This window comes from Gorilla gorilla, chromosome X, assembly GCF_029281585.2.
Source record: "Gorilla gorilla gorilla isolate KB3781 chromosome X, NHGRI_mGorGor1-v2.1_pri, whole genome shotgun sequence".
NCBI lineage: Eukaryota > Metazoa > Chordata > Mammalia > Primates > Hominidae > Gorilla > Gorilla gorilla.
The window spans coordinates 151,797,828-151,815,923 of record NC_073247.2 but is presented as its reverse complement, the minus strand read 5'-3'; the positions used below and the strand labels follow the sequence as shown (position 1 = coordinate 151,815,923).

Sequence of the window (18,096 nt, the reverse complement as noted above, 5' to 3'; positions counted from 1 at the left end):
CTAATATCATCTCAGTTGCTTTCGAACCAAACTGCATTCATTCAAGAGCAGCAATCATCTAGTATCAAAACTGGAAAAAAAAATCTGGCAATAACGTGAGAATATTAGATAATCACAAATCCTAGAGGTGTTTTCATCTGCCATAATAACAATTCTTATATTTTATTCACAACACTCTTATTTTCTGTCTGTCTAGGTCCATTCCGATAGAAGACCCAAGCTTCCCAATCAAAAAGCCCACAGGAGTATAATATATGACATGCCCTAATCCCTTTAGCCTAGTTAAATCCTCTCACAGTCTCTTTCCATAACTTTTTTAAGACAAAGTGGCACTTATGAAGATCCATTACTAAAGGTGTCCATTATGGGCAAAGCAAATGCTCCCTTAAAACCCCCAAACAGCTTGTGTTATTATAAGATGATGGTACACTTGTATTAAAATTATGATCCACTAAGGCAGAACTGGATATATCAGTAATAGCCTGAACAAGCAGCTACAAAATAGGATACACTGACTGTACATGTGGTATTGGGAGGGTGGCATCCCAGAAAAATACTGGAGGCAGTACAAAACAGTAGTTAAACCCAAGAGCTTTGGATCAGGTATACATAGCCTAAGTCAAAATCCTAGCTCTATCATGTGCTTAAAAGTGTGACCTTGAGTTAGTTTCTCAACATATGAGAGCCTTGTTTTTTTCATTTGTAAAATGAAGATAATAAAAGAATATACCTCATAGGCTTAATGGGAAAATTATAGGAGAAACATGCAAAACATTTTTCTCAAGTCTTAGCGCATAGTAATCGTTCAATAAACAATAGCTATTATTGGCATGAGTGTCTTTCCTCCTTCAATTTACTGGATGGTTGAGGAAACCAACAGGCTTAAGGGCCATGTTTGCTATCCTGTAGATACAGTCTGAGAACTTGTGAAAACCTATAGGACAGAGATCAGAGAGCACGCAATTCCAGTGTAGGAAGAGTGGAATGAGTTTGACCATCAGAAACCCAAGCGTTGGGAAAAGTAACATGGCTGGGGCCAGGTATGGTGGCTCACATCTGTAATCCCAGCACTTTGGGAGGCCAAGACGGGCGGATCACTTGAGGTCAGGAGTTCGAGACCAGCCTGTCCAACATGGTGGAACCCATCTCTACTAAAAAAAAAAAAAAAAATACGAAAATTAGCCGGGCATGGTGATGGGCACCTGTAATCCCAGCTACTTGAGAGGCTGAGGCAGGAGAACTGCTTGAACCCGGGAGATGGGGGTTGCAGTGAGCTGAGATCACGCCATTGCACTCCAGCTTGGATGATAAGAGTGAAACTCCATCTCAAAAAAAGGAAAAGAAAAAAAGAAAAAGTAAAATGGCTGGCTTCTAGGTCTAAGTCAGGTTGACAGGACTGGAGACTTGGTCAGGGGCTTGCCCAACTTCTGGGGCCTACTAGTTAATCACAAAACCTGCTTCACCGTTGGAGTGAGACACATGAAAAATTACACCAGGCAACTCAGTATCCCGTGGGGATAGAGGTCAAAAGAATGGATTGTGGAGCCAGACTGCCAGGGTTTTCATCTCTGCTGTTACTAGCTGTTTGACTTTAGGCGATGTAGTTAACCTCTCCATGCCTCAGTTATCTCATCTGTTAATTAGGGGACAAAAATAGGTATGAATTTATAATCCATATTATAAAAACTAAATTAGTATTTGTAAAACTTTTAAAAGAGTGCCTGACAAAAGTGAGTTTTATATAAATTTCTGTCAAATTAAATAAGTGAAACTTGTAATGTCCTCGCAGCATTCACTTTGCCCTCATGTCACTAGCATCCTGCCCTCCAAATGTCAAGTGTTTAGGAGACATGATGTATTTGATCTCTGTACCAGTTTTGCAAGATGGCAGTGAGATGACCAGAGGCAGAAAGGGATAATGGTGAGGAAGCCAGTAGTCCAAAAGCTAGTACTGTACCTCTCTATTCTGGTTTATATCCCACTGACACATGGTGATATACGGTTATCCATCACCTTTATTAGCCCTTTTAATGGAGAAGAAGAGAGTGAGGAGCAGGTCTAACACCGGACAAAATTGGAAAAACAGTGCATTCTGTCTCCAAACTTTAATTCTCTCAGAACTCCTCAGTTCAGAAGTTGCTCTCTTCTATCTCTCCAACATGCAAATATTAAACCTCCTCCTTTAAGAAAAAATCCAAATGGAAACAGAATATTAGGGTTGGAAGGTCTATCTCTAAGTTTTTTGCCCTCATATTATAGATGAGGTCACTTATGCCCATAGAGGGGAAGGGACTTTAGTTAAATGATCAAATTCATATTTTTTCCCAATCTCTTTAGATTCAGTATCAAGTTGCATTTAGAGAAGAACAATGGACTGCTCTCATCCTAACATTTGCCGTTTGAATTCTTTGCAGACTGGCATGCCTTCCAAGAGTTCAAGCCAAATGCCATTTCATGAGTTCTGATGTGCTGTTTGCATGGGGCATTCCAATGCAAATTGAGTGTCTTGGTCATAACATCTTGGTCTTGTTCTTCTCTCAGATTTGCATCACTAATATATGCAAGTGCTGTACAGTTCAAGGGCATCTGGGGGGTAAAACTACATAGGAAATGTTGCCCTTTCACGGTTCTGTGTTCTCAATGGCCATTTAGTTACTATGGCAAGTTTCCCCAAAGTAACATTTTTACTCCAACTGTGAACCTGAAGGATTATTAATCACATGACCAACATATAAAGTAGCATGGATCACAAGTAGTAGGAGAGTGGAAGCAAAACAAAGAAGAGGTAGAATTTAGAGATAAAAAGAAAGTGATCACTGAGTCCAATTCTATCCTCATTTTACATATTCGGTAACAAAAGTCCTAAGAAAACAAATTACAGAGCTAGTTGGGGCCAGAACATGGTTGAGAACCCAGTTCCTGACTCCTGGTCCAGGGTCCCCTCCCCTGCAAAAATTTATGCATATGTTTTAGTTTATGTGAATTTCCTTTGGCAATAAATATATGCCTTGAAGTGGAAGTGAATCATATTATCTTAGGGTTCATCATGGGGACTTAGTCTAACTTAAATTCACAGCCCCTCTGTGTTAAACATGTTGCTTTTTTCATGGGCAGAGAAATGCTATAATTTCAGTTAAAACCATTCCAGAAACTCTAAATATGAGAAATGGACGTGCTAGGGAAGGCTAACAGTAGATCAAAATGGTACTCAAACCCTCTATGTGCTAGAACAGAAACTCCCTATAAATACTGTATTCAATTAAGGTAAGGTTCTTTTTAGATAACCAAACGACATTTAGAGAAATCCAATCATATAGAATTTTTATAGTACATTCTTCCCCTAATTTTCTTAGTTATCTGCTGGTCTTTATTTCCCAATGAAAACCATACATTAACACTGCAGTTTGGAAGAAAATGAAAACATTTCTTGCTATGTTACAGGTCACCACTTAATGCAGCTGAAGTTTCATTTCTCTCCCATTAAAATTGCTTATTTGCCTCATCTGGATGTATATTAAATGGTAATAAGATACGGAATATATAAGGTTGTGACCCATGCCAGTAGGTTTTGCTGTTTTTAGAGGGTTTTGTTTTTTTTTTTGCTGTTAATTGGTTGCACTCTATGTCAGATCTGATTCTTCTGCACCATTGTTAAGGCTGATGCTAAGGCCGATGATCCTTCAGAACACCATTGAAAAGAGAACAGCTAGAAAAAAATTTCACCAAAACAAGGAACTAGAAGGAAAATTTCTCAGGACAGAGTAATGTTTTTTACTTTTAAGTTCAGAAAATAAAATGCATTCCATCCTGTGAAACTCATTGTGTGTGAAAAAGAGTATTTTACCAGGAAAAAAAAAACTACTCAATTTGAAATTCTGCACTGATTTCAGAGGTTTCAGGTTAAAACACATTTGGGAAAATAGAAAACTGACTAATATGAAGAAATTACTCTTGCCAACTTCAAATAATGACCTGCCTTGTGGAACTATATATATTTTACGTCACCTAATAAATGTCCTCTTTAGCTGCTGAGAGTAAAGCTTTCTTTTTAATTTTTATAAATAAAATTATATGCTAACCTCACAAGGGAGGTCACTTTTTGAACAAATGGGGGAATTATTTTGCAATGTAAATAATCCCTCTCTAATTCATCTATCGAGAGTGGTTGGATTTTTGTTTATTAAACTTCTTATCAGAGAGCTAGCCTGCTTATCCTTGTTTTCCAGTGCTTGAAGGACAGGACTTGGGGGGAGCAGAAAAGCAGGACAGAGGCAAGATGAGGACACTGGCGAGGAAGTCAGAAGCCCTGGGTTAACCCAGTTCTACCACTGACTAGCCAAAGGACCCTAAGCAAGTCAGCAGATCTTTCTGGGCCTCAGTTTCTTTGCCTATAATATTGTCAGATAAAGAAACTATAAGAACCAAATGTAATCATCTGTGTAAAAGCACTTGGTAAACTGTAAAATCCTAGGCTAATAAAGTTGATAATTAATAATATGTCTCTGATTCCCCCCTCCAAAGCTGACAATGGAAATGATAATCAGCAGCTCCATAACAGGAAAACCCCATATCAAAGAATATAATTTTAATCAAATGGCCTATGGTTGAGCCCTGTCTTAAATAGAAAAAGAGTGTAGTCAGGTGACATTAGAAAACTCACATTAGATTGGAGGTAAGTTAGCCTGTATGGAGTCTCTCAGAATGGTACCAAGGGGCATGCTGTGGGAGCAGAACACAGTTTCATTCCAGGCTAACTCAGTGTGGAAAAACATACGTAACAAGTCCCCAGGTGATCGGTGAGCTTAAACTGTTTTAGGATCAATTTCAAATTTGATTCTGTATGATATATTGCAGGTAACCCTTTTAATTGATTTGAAAATACTGACCCTTTAAGGCTCAGTCCAGTTACCTCTTCCATGACCTGGCCCTGAATCCTATCAATTGGAAGGTATCTCTCCCTTGTCTGTGCCCTAATACACATGGTGAGCCTCTAGTATGGCAATCATTTACATTTAGTTTATCATAGAATTTGTGTGTTTGTGTGTATGCACATGTATGTCTGTAGTTTGACTCTCTCACGAGAATATAGGCTCCTTAAGGGCAGAAAGCATGTCTGGGTCATCATTATATACCCTTCACAGCATCTATCACATTGCCTTACACACATTAGTTGTCCAATAAACACTGATGACTGTTAAAGGTAATGAGAACCATTTATTTACTGTTAGGGGAGATATTTCCTTTTTCTATTCCCTAAAACTGTCTACTTCAAGCTGTATGAAGCTACCATCTTTGACAAATCCTCTAATTGAGGGAATAATTCTATGGAGTAACAGCTAACCTATTTTTGAAAAAATGGAAAAATTGGTACTTAGCATAACATAATCACTGTCCTTGAAGTAAAGTGATCAATGATCTCAGATTGGACAACAGGGATTCCCAATCTGGACAGAGCTGAGTATGGCAGTGTTGATAAATCCCTCAAGGGAGGTCAGCGCACTTGAGTTAACACAATCCTCCCTCCCAGTTAGAGGCTAGGTCCACCTAGGACAGTGCTATCCAACATAGGAGCCACTAGAAACATGTGCCTATTGAGCACATGAATTGTGCCCAGACTGAATTGAGATATACTGTAAATGTAAAACACATACTGGATTTCAAGACTTAGGACAAGATTTGTAAAAGAGCATTAAATATCTCAGTAATAATTTTATATTGATTGCATGTTGAAATGATACTATTTTGGGTATACTGAGTTAAATAAAATATTTTATTAAAATTAACTCACTCATTTTTTTAATGTAGCTACTGGAAAATTTAGAATTACATATGTGTCTTTCATTATATTTCCACTAGATAGCACTGCTCTAAGTGATCAAGGAAGTAAGAATGATCTATGAAGGAGCTAAAACTGGACCCTTTCTACTAAAACAAAACAAAACAAAATTCTACTCTTTTGTTTTGTTTTGAGACAGGGTCTTGGTCTTGGTCTGTCACCCAGGCTGGAGTGCAGTGGTGCAATCACAGCTCATTACAACCTCTGCCTCCTGGGCTCAAGTGATCCTCCCACCTTAGCCTCCCAAATAGCTGGGACTACAGGAGCACACCAACAAGTCCGGCTAATTTTTGTATTTTTTTGTAGAGATGGGGCTTCACTGTATTGCTCAGGCTGGTCTCAAACTCTTGAGCTCAAGGGATCCACCCACCTCAGCCTCTCAAAGTGCTAGGAATACAGGCGTGAGCCACCAAGATCAGCCTAAAACTCTACTCCTAAAACAACCTAAATCCTAATAATTTGTACATCCACCATCTCCTTTTGAGGTCAACAAGGTGCCAAAAACCAAAGGGTCATGACACAGCACTGGTACAATAATATAACTACGTATGTAAAATATCTGAATCTGTATCCAAGCTAGGAACAGGAATTCTCAATGAAGGCCTCCCAAGCAGAGAATTGTAAAATTTTTAGAAAGAGTTGCAAGTCAATAAGAACAGGCATTCTCAAAGTTTCTGAACAATGAAACTTGAATATTTACCCTTCTAACTGTGTTGACACTATATGGCAACAAACTGAAAAGGGAAAATAAAATTGAAACATCTTGCACCAGGTAGCATATTACCTTGCATTCTTAACAGTGTTTGTGGAATTGAATTGAATTTGGCAGCAGTTGTGTAATTGAATTTGATCTCTTTTTAAACTGAAGTTAATGTAACTAGCGTATGTTCGTACACAACCCTAAAACTCCGAGTTGACTAACATGTATCATGTGTGGACACTGTGCTGTGCTGTCTTGGCCATTTACATAACTACTGAATCCTTGCTAGAGCACTAGCTGCTATAGGGAAAAATTAATTATAAGCTAGACCTGTGTTGTAATAAATACCCTCTCATAACCATTTCATCTAAAGAAGGAGGGGTTCTGTGGCCTAGCCCCTATGGAGAGCATCATAACAGAGCCTAAGATTACTGCACACAAGTGCAGGAGTTAAATTTTATCATCCATGAAGATGTGTGTTCTATGCATAATGTGCAGATATCATCTGAAATTGGAGTATTAAAAAGAGACTTTAAGAAATAGGAAGAATTGATTTTTAAGCAAATGCAATGTAAATATTGAAAGAATAGCCCTGTTAAATTGCGCCTAATTCCACTTAAAACATGAAAAGCCAAAAGTGGTATCAACAGGTCTATTCAGTAAATTAACTGATTTTTTTTTTTTATATTTTACCAAATTAGGTAAACATTCAATCCAGGTATTTGGCATGTGAAAACAGAGTAAGCAGTTGATTAATCGATCTATTTTCTTTCTTTCTTTCTTTTTTATTTATTTATTTATTTTGGAGACAGAGTCTTGCTCTGTTGCCCAGGCTGGAGTGCAGTGGCATGATCACAGCTCACTGCAATTTCCGCCTCCCAGGTTCAAGTGATTCTCCTGCCTCAGTCTCCCAAGTAGCTGGGATTACAGGTGCCCACCAACACACCCAGCTAGTTTTTGTATTTTTAGTAGAAACAGGGTTTCACCATGTTGGCCAGGCTGGTCTCGAACTCCTGACCTCAAGTGATCCGCCTGCCTTGGCCTCCCAAAGTGCTAGGATTATAGGCGTGAGCAACCGCCAAGCCAATCGATCTATTTTCAACAGGTTGTGTGGATATCCTGCAGGCACAGACTTAGTCACAAGGCTAAAAAGAGGCAAAAATCCGATCACATATAGTAAAGTGCAGATGGTCCCAGTGACCCAGCAACCTCTGTCCAACTTTACTCATATTAGAATGCTCTTACACTGGGTTGTTTTTAATGAGACCCAAATCTATTTATGTATTTTCCTAGTTTTCTTTATCATCTCCTTGTGTACCACTGAGTAGTTTTTGAGGACACAAGCCACTATTACAATGTTGTCAAGGCCCTTCTCGTTTTCTAGTTCAAATCCTTGTTCATGCTGTTTGCTAAGTACTTGTTCCCTGTGACAGCTTTCAGCCAAACAGAACACACTGAATGCTGCATTCCAAACCACTCTGTCCTGCTGGGCTCCGAGTAAAACAAGCTCTTCAAACTCCATCATGTGAACCTTTCACAAGGAACAATCTCCCTCAGACAATTCCATTCAGAGATACTATCCGTGAAACTGGGACTGGGGGAAAAGGTGACATCACAGGCTTCCCCCTCTGGCCAGGGTCATGACCACCAAAGTTGTATTTAAGAGGCTCCCACGTGGTTTGGCACATGATTTCCTTAATGATCTGACATTTTCCCCAACTTTCCCATAAGCTTCTAATTTAAGATATTCACACTTAAACAGAAAATTGGGTTCTGGTGTCAAGAAAGCCTGAGATTTCAAGAAGTAAAGAATGAACGAATTGCAGCTGGGGTCTCTATTAGGGATAGGAGGGTAGATGTATGACATACTATATAATACATGCCATATGTGAGGGTTTGGGGCAGTACATTAGGAAACACAGAAACAAAAAGCATTATATCCAACCAAGAGGCTGGAAAAGTTGTGATTTTATTTTTTATAAAAAGGAAGGAAGAAAAAAATGAGAAAAAGTTAAATGAGTTAGACTTTATTATTTTTTTCAATGTTTGAAGCGAAGGTTTGGAAACGGGAATTTTGAAGAATACAAGAGGATTATTCCACTGAGATGGATAGCCAGCTTGTCTGCAGTTAAGCTACAATAGAAGGAGAGCAGCACATCCAGCTGCATTCCGAGGAATCTGGGGCTGTTTTCAGAAAGACCTGCCTGGCAGCTCCTGAAGAAGATTTTGGACTCTTCTAAAAGCTTTTTAATGTGAGAAGAGCAGCTCATGGATCCAAAATGGTTTCTATTCCAGTTCTCACAAGAGTTGGGGCATGTGGACTCGGTGACCTTCCAATTCTCCCTTTAGTCCAATGAGTCTGTGAACTCCTCTCTCTCTGTAACATCCTCCTGCTCAACTTATTTTTGAAAAAGAACAGTGCCCAAAGAAGGGAACATTTGGCTGTAATGTGCCTCCTAAGCCTTTGGAATTTTTTGTTTGTTTGTTTGTTTTCATTCTTGACCTGCTGAAGAAGATGGAACTAAAAGGGAGGGAAGAGTGTGCTGTGCACACACATTCCCATTCTACAAGCAGCTCTGCCACTCCCACCTAGTGAATTTCCTGGCTCTGAATTGTTTCAACTTGGCAGTCCTTATTTCCAATGGGCTCACAGAGCTCAACCAGTCAAATACTAGATTGCTAAAATGAGAGTATCATAGAAAGGTTATCACTACCATTGCCTACTGAATTACATCAGAGATCAGAAAGTACCGGAACTGTGAGGACTTTAGCACAACTAACTCCCTTATTTCATATATCAAACAAAAAAGGGTCCAGAAAAGAAATCAACTTGCTTAAGATTATCAGGAAAGTCAAGGCTTAAACCAAGATCCTGCGTGCTTGCCCTAGATGCCTGAGACACTGCAATTTTGTCTACAAATGAGAATGTTGATAACTTATTTGCTACCCTTCTTTGCAGAAATATGTTTAATGTCACACAGAATAAACCTGTTCCCCCAAGGTTTTGTTTTGAGCTTTCCGTACCCTAATATAATTTTATGACAAAGATAATTTTTTCACTAAAACATAAATGTACAATGTAATATTGATTATGCTTTTTCAACCTACACATGCAATCATGGAGATTCTTACACACCTCCCTAGGGAAGTGAGCCCCTTGGGATAAGAATGAATGGTTTACAGACTAGTGGGGCAGACAAAGAAGCAAACTGACAATTACAGTGATAAGTCCAAAGTGTGGGGATTTAATCCTGACTCAGAAGGACAAGGAAGGTATCAAAAAAAAAAAAAAAAGATAAAGCCTGAGGTGAGCTTTGAAGGCTGAATAGGAGTTAGGCAAGCAACGGGGGGCATTCCAGACCAAGGGAGCAACAAGGCAAAAGGGCCCAGAGGCAGAGATTATAGAAAATTCAGGAAACTTCAAGTGTTCAAGTGGCCTAGTTTGGCTGGTGGCTAGAGCACAGTGGCAGTGGCAAGGGGTCACTTGTGTTCCCTGAATGCACAATTCCAACAGCTTCCCCTAAATAAACACAGCATAGTAAAAAGAGTACGCTTACCATGCCAGAGTGGCTTCATAATCAAGTTCCCCAGCCCCACCTGACCATCAACATATTAATTACAAGGTCATACACAATGTAACTAAGGGAGGTACAATGAAGGGAGCAACGGACTGGAACTTACCAATAAGTCACTGTGGCCCTTTCTAGTGAGGTCAGTTGCCGCATTTGTAAAATGAATAGTTGACCCTGCCCTGAATAATCCTTAAGGTCCCTTTTGGCTTTGTATTTGCAATCTAGTAACCGTGCATATGCTACTAGAAGATCAAACATAAAGGTCTGTAGACATCCACAAAGGCCCAAGATGATCAGCAACCAATCCTCCCCTGATCCCTACTCCATCATCATTTTATAAAAGGCAAAGTGATCTAATTGCAGTGTTCCCAAACTATCAGTGCATATGCAGTTTTCACTAGAAAGCAGAGGTCTAATGGATAAAATATGCAGCTAGAGGTTAGGAAATCAGAGCCTTCTTCTCTCAGGCTCCTATAAAAAGGAAAAAAATGAGGAAATTTCAGTTATTAACAAGTGTTTGCCTCAGTCTTATCTAAGCTCCCAGGAAGAGAATGTATGAACTATGCAAAGTGATAAAGATATCTACAAATGGGGAGATTCACTTTAAGCCTGCATAGAAAGTTCAACAACAATCATCAGTTTAAAATTAGCTCCTTGAATCCATCACTTGAATCCATCACAATCAGCATCAGGATGGGTTTTCAGACTTCGCTGTGCAACACAATTACTGAGACCTCTTCCTGAAAGCGGGTAGCTTTGGGGAAACTCCCATTGAGATTTTAATTCAGCAAGGGCGATTCTGAAGTCACCAGTTTCACAAACTCCTCAGGAGATTCTCATGAGCGGTGGTCATGGGACGCACCACACTGCAAAAAGCTGAATCTAGTAGTTAGGAATGAGGGTAAAGATACACAGCAAAGAATTATCTACAAATTAGGGTATGGGCTTCAGGTGCCTTCCCTGGGCAGTAAGTAAATAGAGAAAGGGGGAAGGAGAATAGATATACCTGGGTCTGGACAGAGTCCTCCTCCTCCACTCATTTAATAAATATTCATTGTGTGCCCATATGGATCAGGCACTGTACCAGGGATTACAGAAGTAAACAAGACAGATGAGGTCCTTGCCCTCATATTGACATGACCTCTTATGACCTTCCCTACCTACCTGTTAAACTGCTGCAGTTGATCAGTCCTATAGATCCCAATGATTCCAGTGCATAAGAAGCAGGAAGGAAAAAAAAAGGGAATGGCCACTTTTTTTTCTTCAAAACTGGCCTTCCAAGAGATACTGCTGTTGGAAGTGAAGGCTTTCTTAGCCTTAAAGAAGCACTGTAGGCCGGGCGCGGTGGCTCACGCCTGTAATCCCAGCACTTTGGGAGGCCGAGGCTGGTGGATCAGGAGGTCAGGAGAGCGAGACCATCCTGGCTAACATGGTGAAACCCCAACTCTACTAAAAATACAAAAAAATTAGCCGGGCATGGTAGCGGGCGCCTGTAGTCCCAACTACTTGGGAGGCTGAGGCAGGAGAATGGCGTGAACCTGGGAGGTGGAGCTTGCAGTGAGCCGAGATTGCACCACTGCACTCCAGCCTGGGCGACAGCGAGACTCTGCCTCAAAAAAAAAAAAAAAAAAAAAAAAAAAGAAGCACTGTAGAACACAGTGACGCTGTTTCCCACCTTGTAAGCTTTGTGGTGTGGGAGGGTGGGATGAGCAAAGGCTGGTCAGAGAAAGCCCTGTCAAGGTAAACATCTCCCCCAATGCGGGTTAACTGAATGGCAACATCCCCAGTAAAATGCATCCTACAGGGATACCCTGTCCTGTCTCTGTCTCTGCCCCAGTGTCTCAGTTTTGGACAAGCTGACATTCTGTCAAGCTAATCTTCCTAAAGCAGTATTACCTCCTGCACCTAGACAGAACCTAAAGAACTGGGGACAGGCATTTGAGACCTTAAACACCTTGGCTTGTACCTCCCCTACCCATTTCTCGTGATTCCCTGAACTCACTTCACTGTTTGCTCCTTCTCAAACTTTGTTAGACACCGTTCCTTGTTGGCATCCCTGGACACTCCCTTCCTACCCATTTTTCTGGGCCCGGTTCAAATGCTACTTCTTCCAGAAGCTGTGACCCTCTCAGCAAGGAGAGTTTCTGACCTCTGAATTCTGCACAGCCCTTGGGCACTTTTCCCAGTTAGAAGCGTGCTTTTGGCTACATAATTTATCTTCCAAGGCAGGATGTGCTCTTTGAGGATAAGAATTGTTTTTATGCTTTTTTATATCCCTTCTCAGGACCTAGCACAGTACCTCAATAGCCAGTTCTTCTCTGGGTTTTTTTCTCTTTTTTTTTTTTTTTTTTTTTTTTTTTTTTGAGACGGAGTTTTGCTCTTGTCGCCCAGGCTGGAGTGCAATGGTGCGGTGTCAGCTCACTGCAACCTCCACCTCCTGGGTTCAAGTGATTCTCCTGCCTCAGCTTCCTGAGTAGCTGGGATTACAGGTGCCCACCACCACGCCCCACTAATTTTTGTATTTTTAGTAGAGATGGGGTTTCATTCACCATGTTGGCCAGGCTGGTCTCGAACTCCTGACCTCAGGTGATCCGCCCACCTCGGCCTCCCAAAGTGCTGGGATTACAGGCATGAGCCACCGTGCCCGGCCAGCCAGTTTTTATTATATCATGGAATTTGCTTTATTTTATTATTTTAATGCATTCATCAATTACAAATCTACTCGAAAGGCCACGCTAATGAAGCAGGAACAACTCTGGTGTGAACGTAAAGGCAAGGTTTTGCCAATCTATAATATTTTATGCACTGGTTTTGGGAGACCCTGGGAAGATTGGGCTTTTTAACTCCCCACCCCCACTTCAATAATCATACTCCCACCTCCCCTCCCCAACCCCCCAGATCCCCACCTGCTCTACCTCCTTCATCGCTTCCACACCACCCCACCCCACCCTACCCCACCCTCATTTAAAACCACTTTAGCCTTTTAGGTGCCCTAGGACCTTGGCTTCCAATTTTTTTCTACTTTACACCCTCCTTCTCATATTTTTTCAGGCCAGAGGTGGTAGATGTTTCATTACCCCTGTTTGCAAAGTGCATCCTTCAGGCAACTTCAGGAACTCCAAGGTTGCCCTAGTATCCAGATTGGTGACCCTGAGTGCTCATGAGCTCAACACACTTACACAAGATCTGTGATATTTAGGCAAGTTTCTAATGTGAAACAGTAATTTCCAGTTCAAACACAGAGATTCTACTTGCTGATTTTAAAGCTGATCTACTTTTCTGCTTTTTGTAAAATAAAATGATTTTAATGTTTTATTGATTTTTATTTATAGAGAAGGGAGAACCTTTAATGAGTATTTTATGTGCCAAGATTGTGCTGGACACTTGAAATATAAATTTCACCTGATCCTCACAACCACCTTAGGAGACACACAGTTCCATTTTACAGATGAAAAACTGAGGCCAATAGACATTAAGTAACTTGTTCAAAATCATGCAGCTAATTTATAGAGCTAGCATTCTGCTGTTGGTCCTTTTAAAACGAAGCTCACACTCTTTTGGTTATACCATGCTGTACCCTTAATTAAAACCCAGAAGTTCAAAAGGCTGGGCACCGCGGCTCATGCCTGTAATCCCAGCACTTTGGAAGGCCAAGGTGGGCGGATCACAAGGTCAGGAGTTCGAGACCAGCCTGGCCAACATAGTGAAACCCCGTCTCTACTAAAAACACAAAAAATTAGCCGGGCGTGGTGGCAGGCACCTGTAATCCCAGCTTCTCGGGAGGCTGAGGCAGGAGAATCCCTTGAACCCGGGAGGCGGAGGTTGCAGTGAGCCGAGATCACGCCATTGCACTCCAGCCCGGGCAACAGTGCGAGGCTCTGTCTTAAAAACAAACAAACAAACAAACAAACCCAGAAGTTCATTCTGACTACTTGGTCTTCCACTTCAAAACAGAGATCATAAAAAAGATGTAACCTCAGAAAAAGGAATTTTTACATTCCTAAGAAAAAAGAGCACCACTGGGCCACCATCTTATCAGGGTCTCAGTTGATGGTTTAGTTTTCCCCAAAAAAGCACTGAATTGACTCAATATCAAGTAATATCTGCGTAACCACCACAGCACCTCTTTGCAGCATCACATAATCACCAAAATCAACAATTTTTCAAAATTACAAAAATCACAGCCTGATATGTATTACTTGCAGTTTCTTTCTAGAAATTAGGTGCATGGTATAGTGAGGTAAAAATGGAAGACTCCAGATTTCACAAAGATGTCAAGTTTTACATTTTGATACAATGCAATTGAATTGGCAAAGACCATTAAAGCCAACAATTATCAAAGAAAAAAGTATTCTATAACCAATAAGCACCTGCTATGACTTCCCTTTAAGAGTAAATAAGGTCACATTTATTCATTCAATGAACATTTATTGAGCACCTGGAACTGTGCTAGGTGCTGAGGAATATAACTGTGAACAAGATAAATCAGACTCCTGCCTTGACCAGATACGTTTGCTTTAAATCATCCTGCTAACTACTACATATTTGTTCTCTGCTAGGATTATATTTTTTGGAAAGTCAGAGTCATATGAAGCCTCTTCTGGAATACTTTTAAAGTTTCTTTATGGCAAAATTGTTAGAAATCTTTGTTTAACTTAGAGAAGGGAAGAAAAATGGTCTCCAGTAACCTTTAGACAAGCATGTCGACGGTTGAGTTCACTCTCAAGCAATATGGCAGCAGGCAACCAATGAGGCAGTTTAGACCATTCGGTTGCGCTTTTGGATTGGGGAGTCTGTGATGCCATCACTGCATTGGGCCGAGGTGCGCTTGCGGACCCCCCCACTGTCCAGGTGGAGGGCCAGTTCCTCTGAGTCGAAGGGATTCAAGTCGTCCTCCAAGAAGCTACTTTTTCGGCGCCCACTGCTAGCGACACCGCTGTCTTGAGGCGAGTCGCCCGATCGCATGCTGATGCCGGCCATAGCACCACTGAGGCCATGCAGGGCGATCGCCTCCTGGAAGGGCTGCAGGTCGACGTCCACCGATGAGCTGGACTCAGTTGCCACAGCCTGGCTGGTGACCCCAGTGGGTGGCTTCGGGGGTGTCCTAGGAGTTCGAGGTGGAGGAGGAGCGGGGGGCACTTTGCCACACAGGAAGCTAATCAAGTCTTCGCGACGAATGGTGCTCCGGCCCTTTTTCACCCACTCCAGCACATCTTTGATGCGACGCTGGTGGCCAACCTGGACACCCAAGTCAAAACTTCGTTGGTGGGCATCCCCGCTCTCTTTGTAGAGGCTGGTCACGGCCATGGCCGCATTCTGGAAGGGGTCCCACATGGAAAGTCCTTGCTGTTGGCACCCAGAATCCTTGTAAAGCTGAGCAACGGCGGTGGCCGAGATCTGGAAGAGGTGCCACAGCTTCTGCTTCTCGCTCTTGAGCCCTGCCAACTCTGCAGCCGCCTCCTCCTGCAGCTCGGGGGGCAGCTGCTCCTCCTGCTCGGCCTCAGCCAGGCACTGGCGCTCCCACTTGGAAAACCAGTGCTCCGCGACCTCGGCCTCGCCCTCCTTCTGCTGCTCCTCCATCCTCCTCTTCAGGCCGCGCACCTCCACCACGGCCTCCTCCTCCGCCGCCGCCGCTGCCGCCTACTCTTGGTCCTCCACCTCCTCACCTCCTGCTCCGAGCTCCCCGCCTCCTTCTGCGGCCGCCGCCTCCTTCGCGTGCGCCGCCCTAAGGGCGGGCGGGCGCGCGGGCGGCGGGGCCCTGAGGCCAACTGCTACAGCGCTAGTCGCCCGCGGCCCTGGTGCACGCCCCGCCCCGCCCGCCGGCTCAGCCACCCGCAACGGCGCGGATGCTGCCTTCGCGGCCGCGGAGATAACCCCGCAGCCGCCGGCGCCGCCGCGATGCCCCCTTCCGGCCCCACGGTCCGCTCCTACGGCCCCCCCATGGCGCCGCGGCCTCCCAGCAGCCGCCGCCGCCGCCGCCTCGGTCGCTGCCGCCGCTGCGGCCCCGCAGCTCGGTCCCAGCCCCCGCTTGCGCCGCGGCTGCAGCACCGATAACTCGGAGGGGGGCTGGCAGGAGCGCTGCCTCAACGCGGCGCCTGCCTACCTCTTAGCACCCTTTTCACACATTTTTGGGACTTGTCGGCTTCATCCAATGAGCTGATCAAATTTTACATCCTATGTTGCCAGAGAGGATTATGGGGCAACTTCATGGTGTCGATCACATCCAGGGCGCCGATCCGGGGAGGCCGGGGGAATAAAAGTGGAAAGAGCGCGGCCCTCGTAGGTAGGCAGGCAGTCTGGACCCTAGCAATGTCCTCCCCACACTAGGTGCCAGAGAAAAGTGTTTTCCGTGGACGAAAGTAGTATTTTGTAGAAGAAAAAAAATCACAGGGAAAGTGCCTGCCTCGTCTTCTTGGGCCTCAGTTTCCCCAAGTGCCCGTTGAAGTTGTTAAACTAGGTCTCCGGAAAGTGCTCCAGTCCTGATTGAGAACTTTCCTGCTGTCCCTGCAAAGCACTACTTCGGGGTTAGTTTCATACTTATCAAATTACAAGAGTAACGGTCAGAAATGGTATTGATCCCACCTTCATCCTTGCAAAGGTTTTTGTCATTAAGAAAAATGGGGTGGAGAGTGGATTCTGTGTGGACTACTCTCAACTATTGAAAATCCCAAGATGAAGGAGCAAGGGGAAAGAAAAAAGGAAATAAAAATGAATGCTCAAACACGAGATTTTCTGTTCTAATATAAAGTTCAGTCCCTTTTAGGAAAAAAAAAACTAATTTCCAAAACCCTAAAAATTCTAGCTAAAACATCATAATAATACCAAAATTAAGCTAAAACGGTATGGAACACTAACGTCATTTCCTTGGGTTCAATAACAAATCCCTTGTAATAATGCAATCTTTTTTCAGTGCAGACAATTCCAGAGCAAACTGTGTTAAAAGCAAAAAAAAAAAAAAAAAAAAAAAAAAAATCACTGAGCTAAAAATAACATCAAAAGTTGGAGGAACTAACGTAATCATTTTTAAGATTTAGAGAAAAAAGTTAGAATTTTGCAGTTTTTGTTGTGGAATAATTGCTAAGTATCCAGAAAGCCTTACAGACATAAATAAAGCTAACTCTTCTAGCAAAATATGTCTAATAATTCCCAAGAATGAAAACTAGTACATAAAATAAAATTATCATTAAGTTTTATCATCTCCCTTAAAAGAAATACATGTTTCTAAGTTAAATTTAGAAGAGAAGAAGAGTGAATTGTGCCCTTTCTCTGCAAACCGGGCTTTTTCACGATTCATTAAACCCTTTTTCCATATGTGTAATTGGACTCTTCTCATTTACATAAACGAAGGATGAGGCAAAAGACCTAAGATCAGCCTAAGAGGAGAGATACGTTTCTCATTCTTTTATGTTAAAAAATACATATTGTGGAAGAAACCAAGAAGGCAGACCCTACTTCATCCCCCACCCCTCACCAGACCTGAAATATTAATACTTCGTGGCCAAGGAGTAAGCAGGTTTGCAGAGCTTTGAGGGTTGCCCTACATATGGTGCATCACAGTTATTATCATCAGGCACATGTTTTTGTTTTATTTTCTCTAAGTAAAAAGCTTAGACCAAAATGACTGACAGTAGGACAGCATATCCTACTTTCTCCTCATTTTTGACTGGGTTAAAAACCAAGAAGAAAGACTGCTCTGTCTTTTAAAGAGCACAACACTCTGCTTGGGCTTGAGTTGTCTGGCTGGTATCCTCCATTCAGTTGGTTTCAGCACCTGATTAATTAGTTAATTAGTACTTAGAGCTGACTAGCCCTGGTCGGCAATTTTCATGCCCTGCATGGTGAAATGTTGAATCCCACATTGAAATTTCTGTGTCGCACACCCTAATTATTATCACCCCACTACTTTTTAAACCATTGCGCCAAATTATTATTATAGACAGAGCCGGACAACTGTGTGAGAATATGTTCTTTCTGAGAAATAATGGTAG

General features: G+C 42.4%; 1 protein-coding gene across 1 annotated transcript; it reads right to left on the bottom strand.

The window, feature by feature from the left end:
* Positions 1-13,482: 13,482 nt before the first annotated feature.
* Positions 13,483-16,243, bottom strand: HAPSTR2 (HUWE1 associated protein modifying stress responses 2). The gene has a single exon (XM_019019096.4). The coding sequence runs from the start codon at positions 15,686-15,688 to the stop codon at positions 14,867-14,869; it is 822 nt and encodes a 273-aa protein (XP_018874641.1). The 5' UTR covers positions 15,689-16,243; the 3' UTR covers positions 13,483-14,866.
* Positions 16,244-18,096: the final 1,853 nt, after the last annotated feature.

What these genes read in the sequence shown, in the direction of transcription:
- HAPSTR2 (XM_019019096.4), bottom strand. Translation starts at nt 15,688, where the DNA reads ATGGAGGAGCAGCAGAAGGAGGGCGAGGCCGAGGTCGCGGAGCACTGG.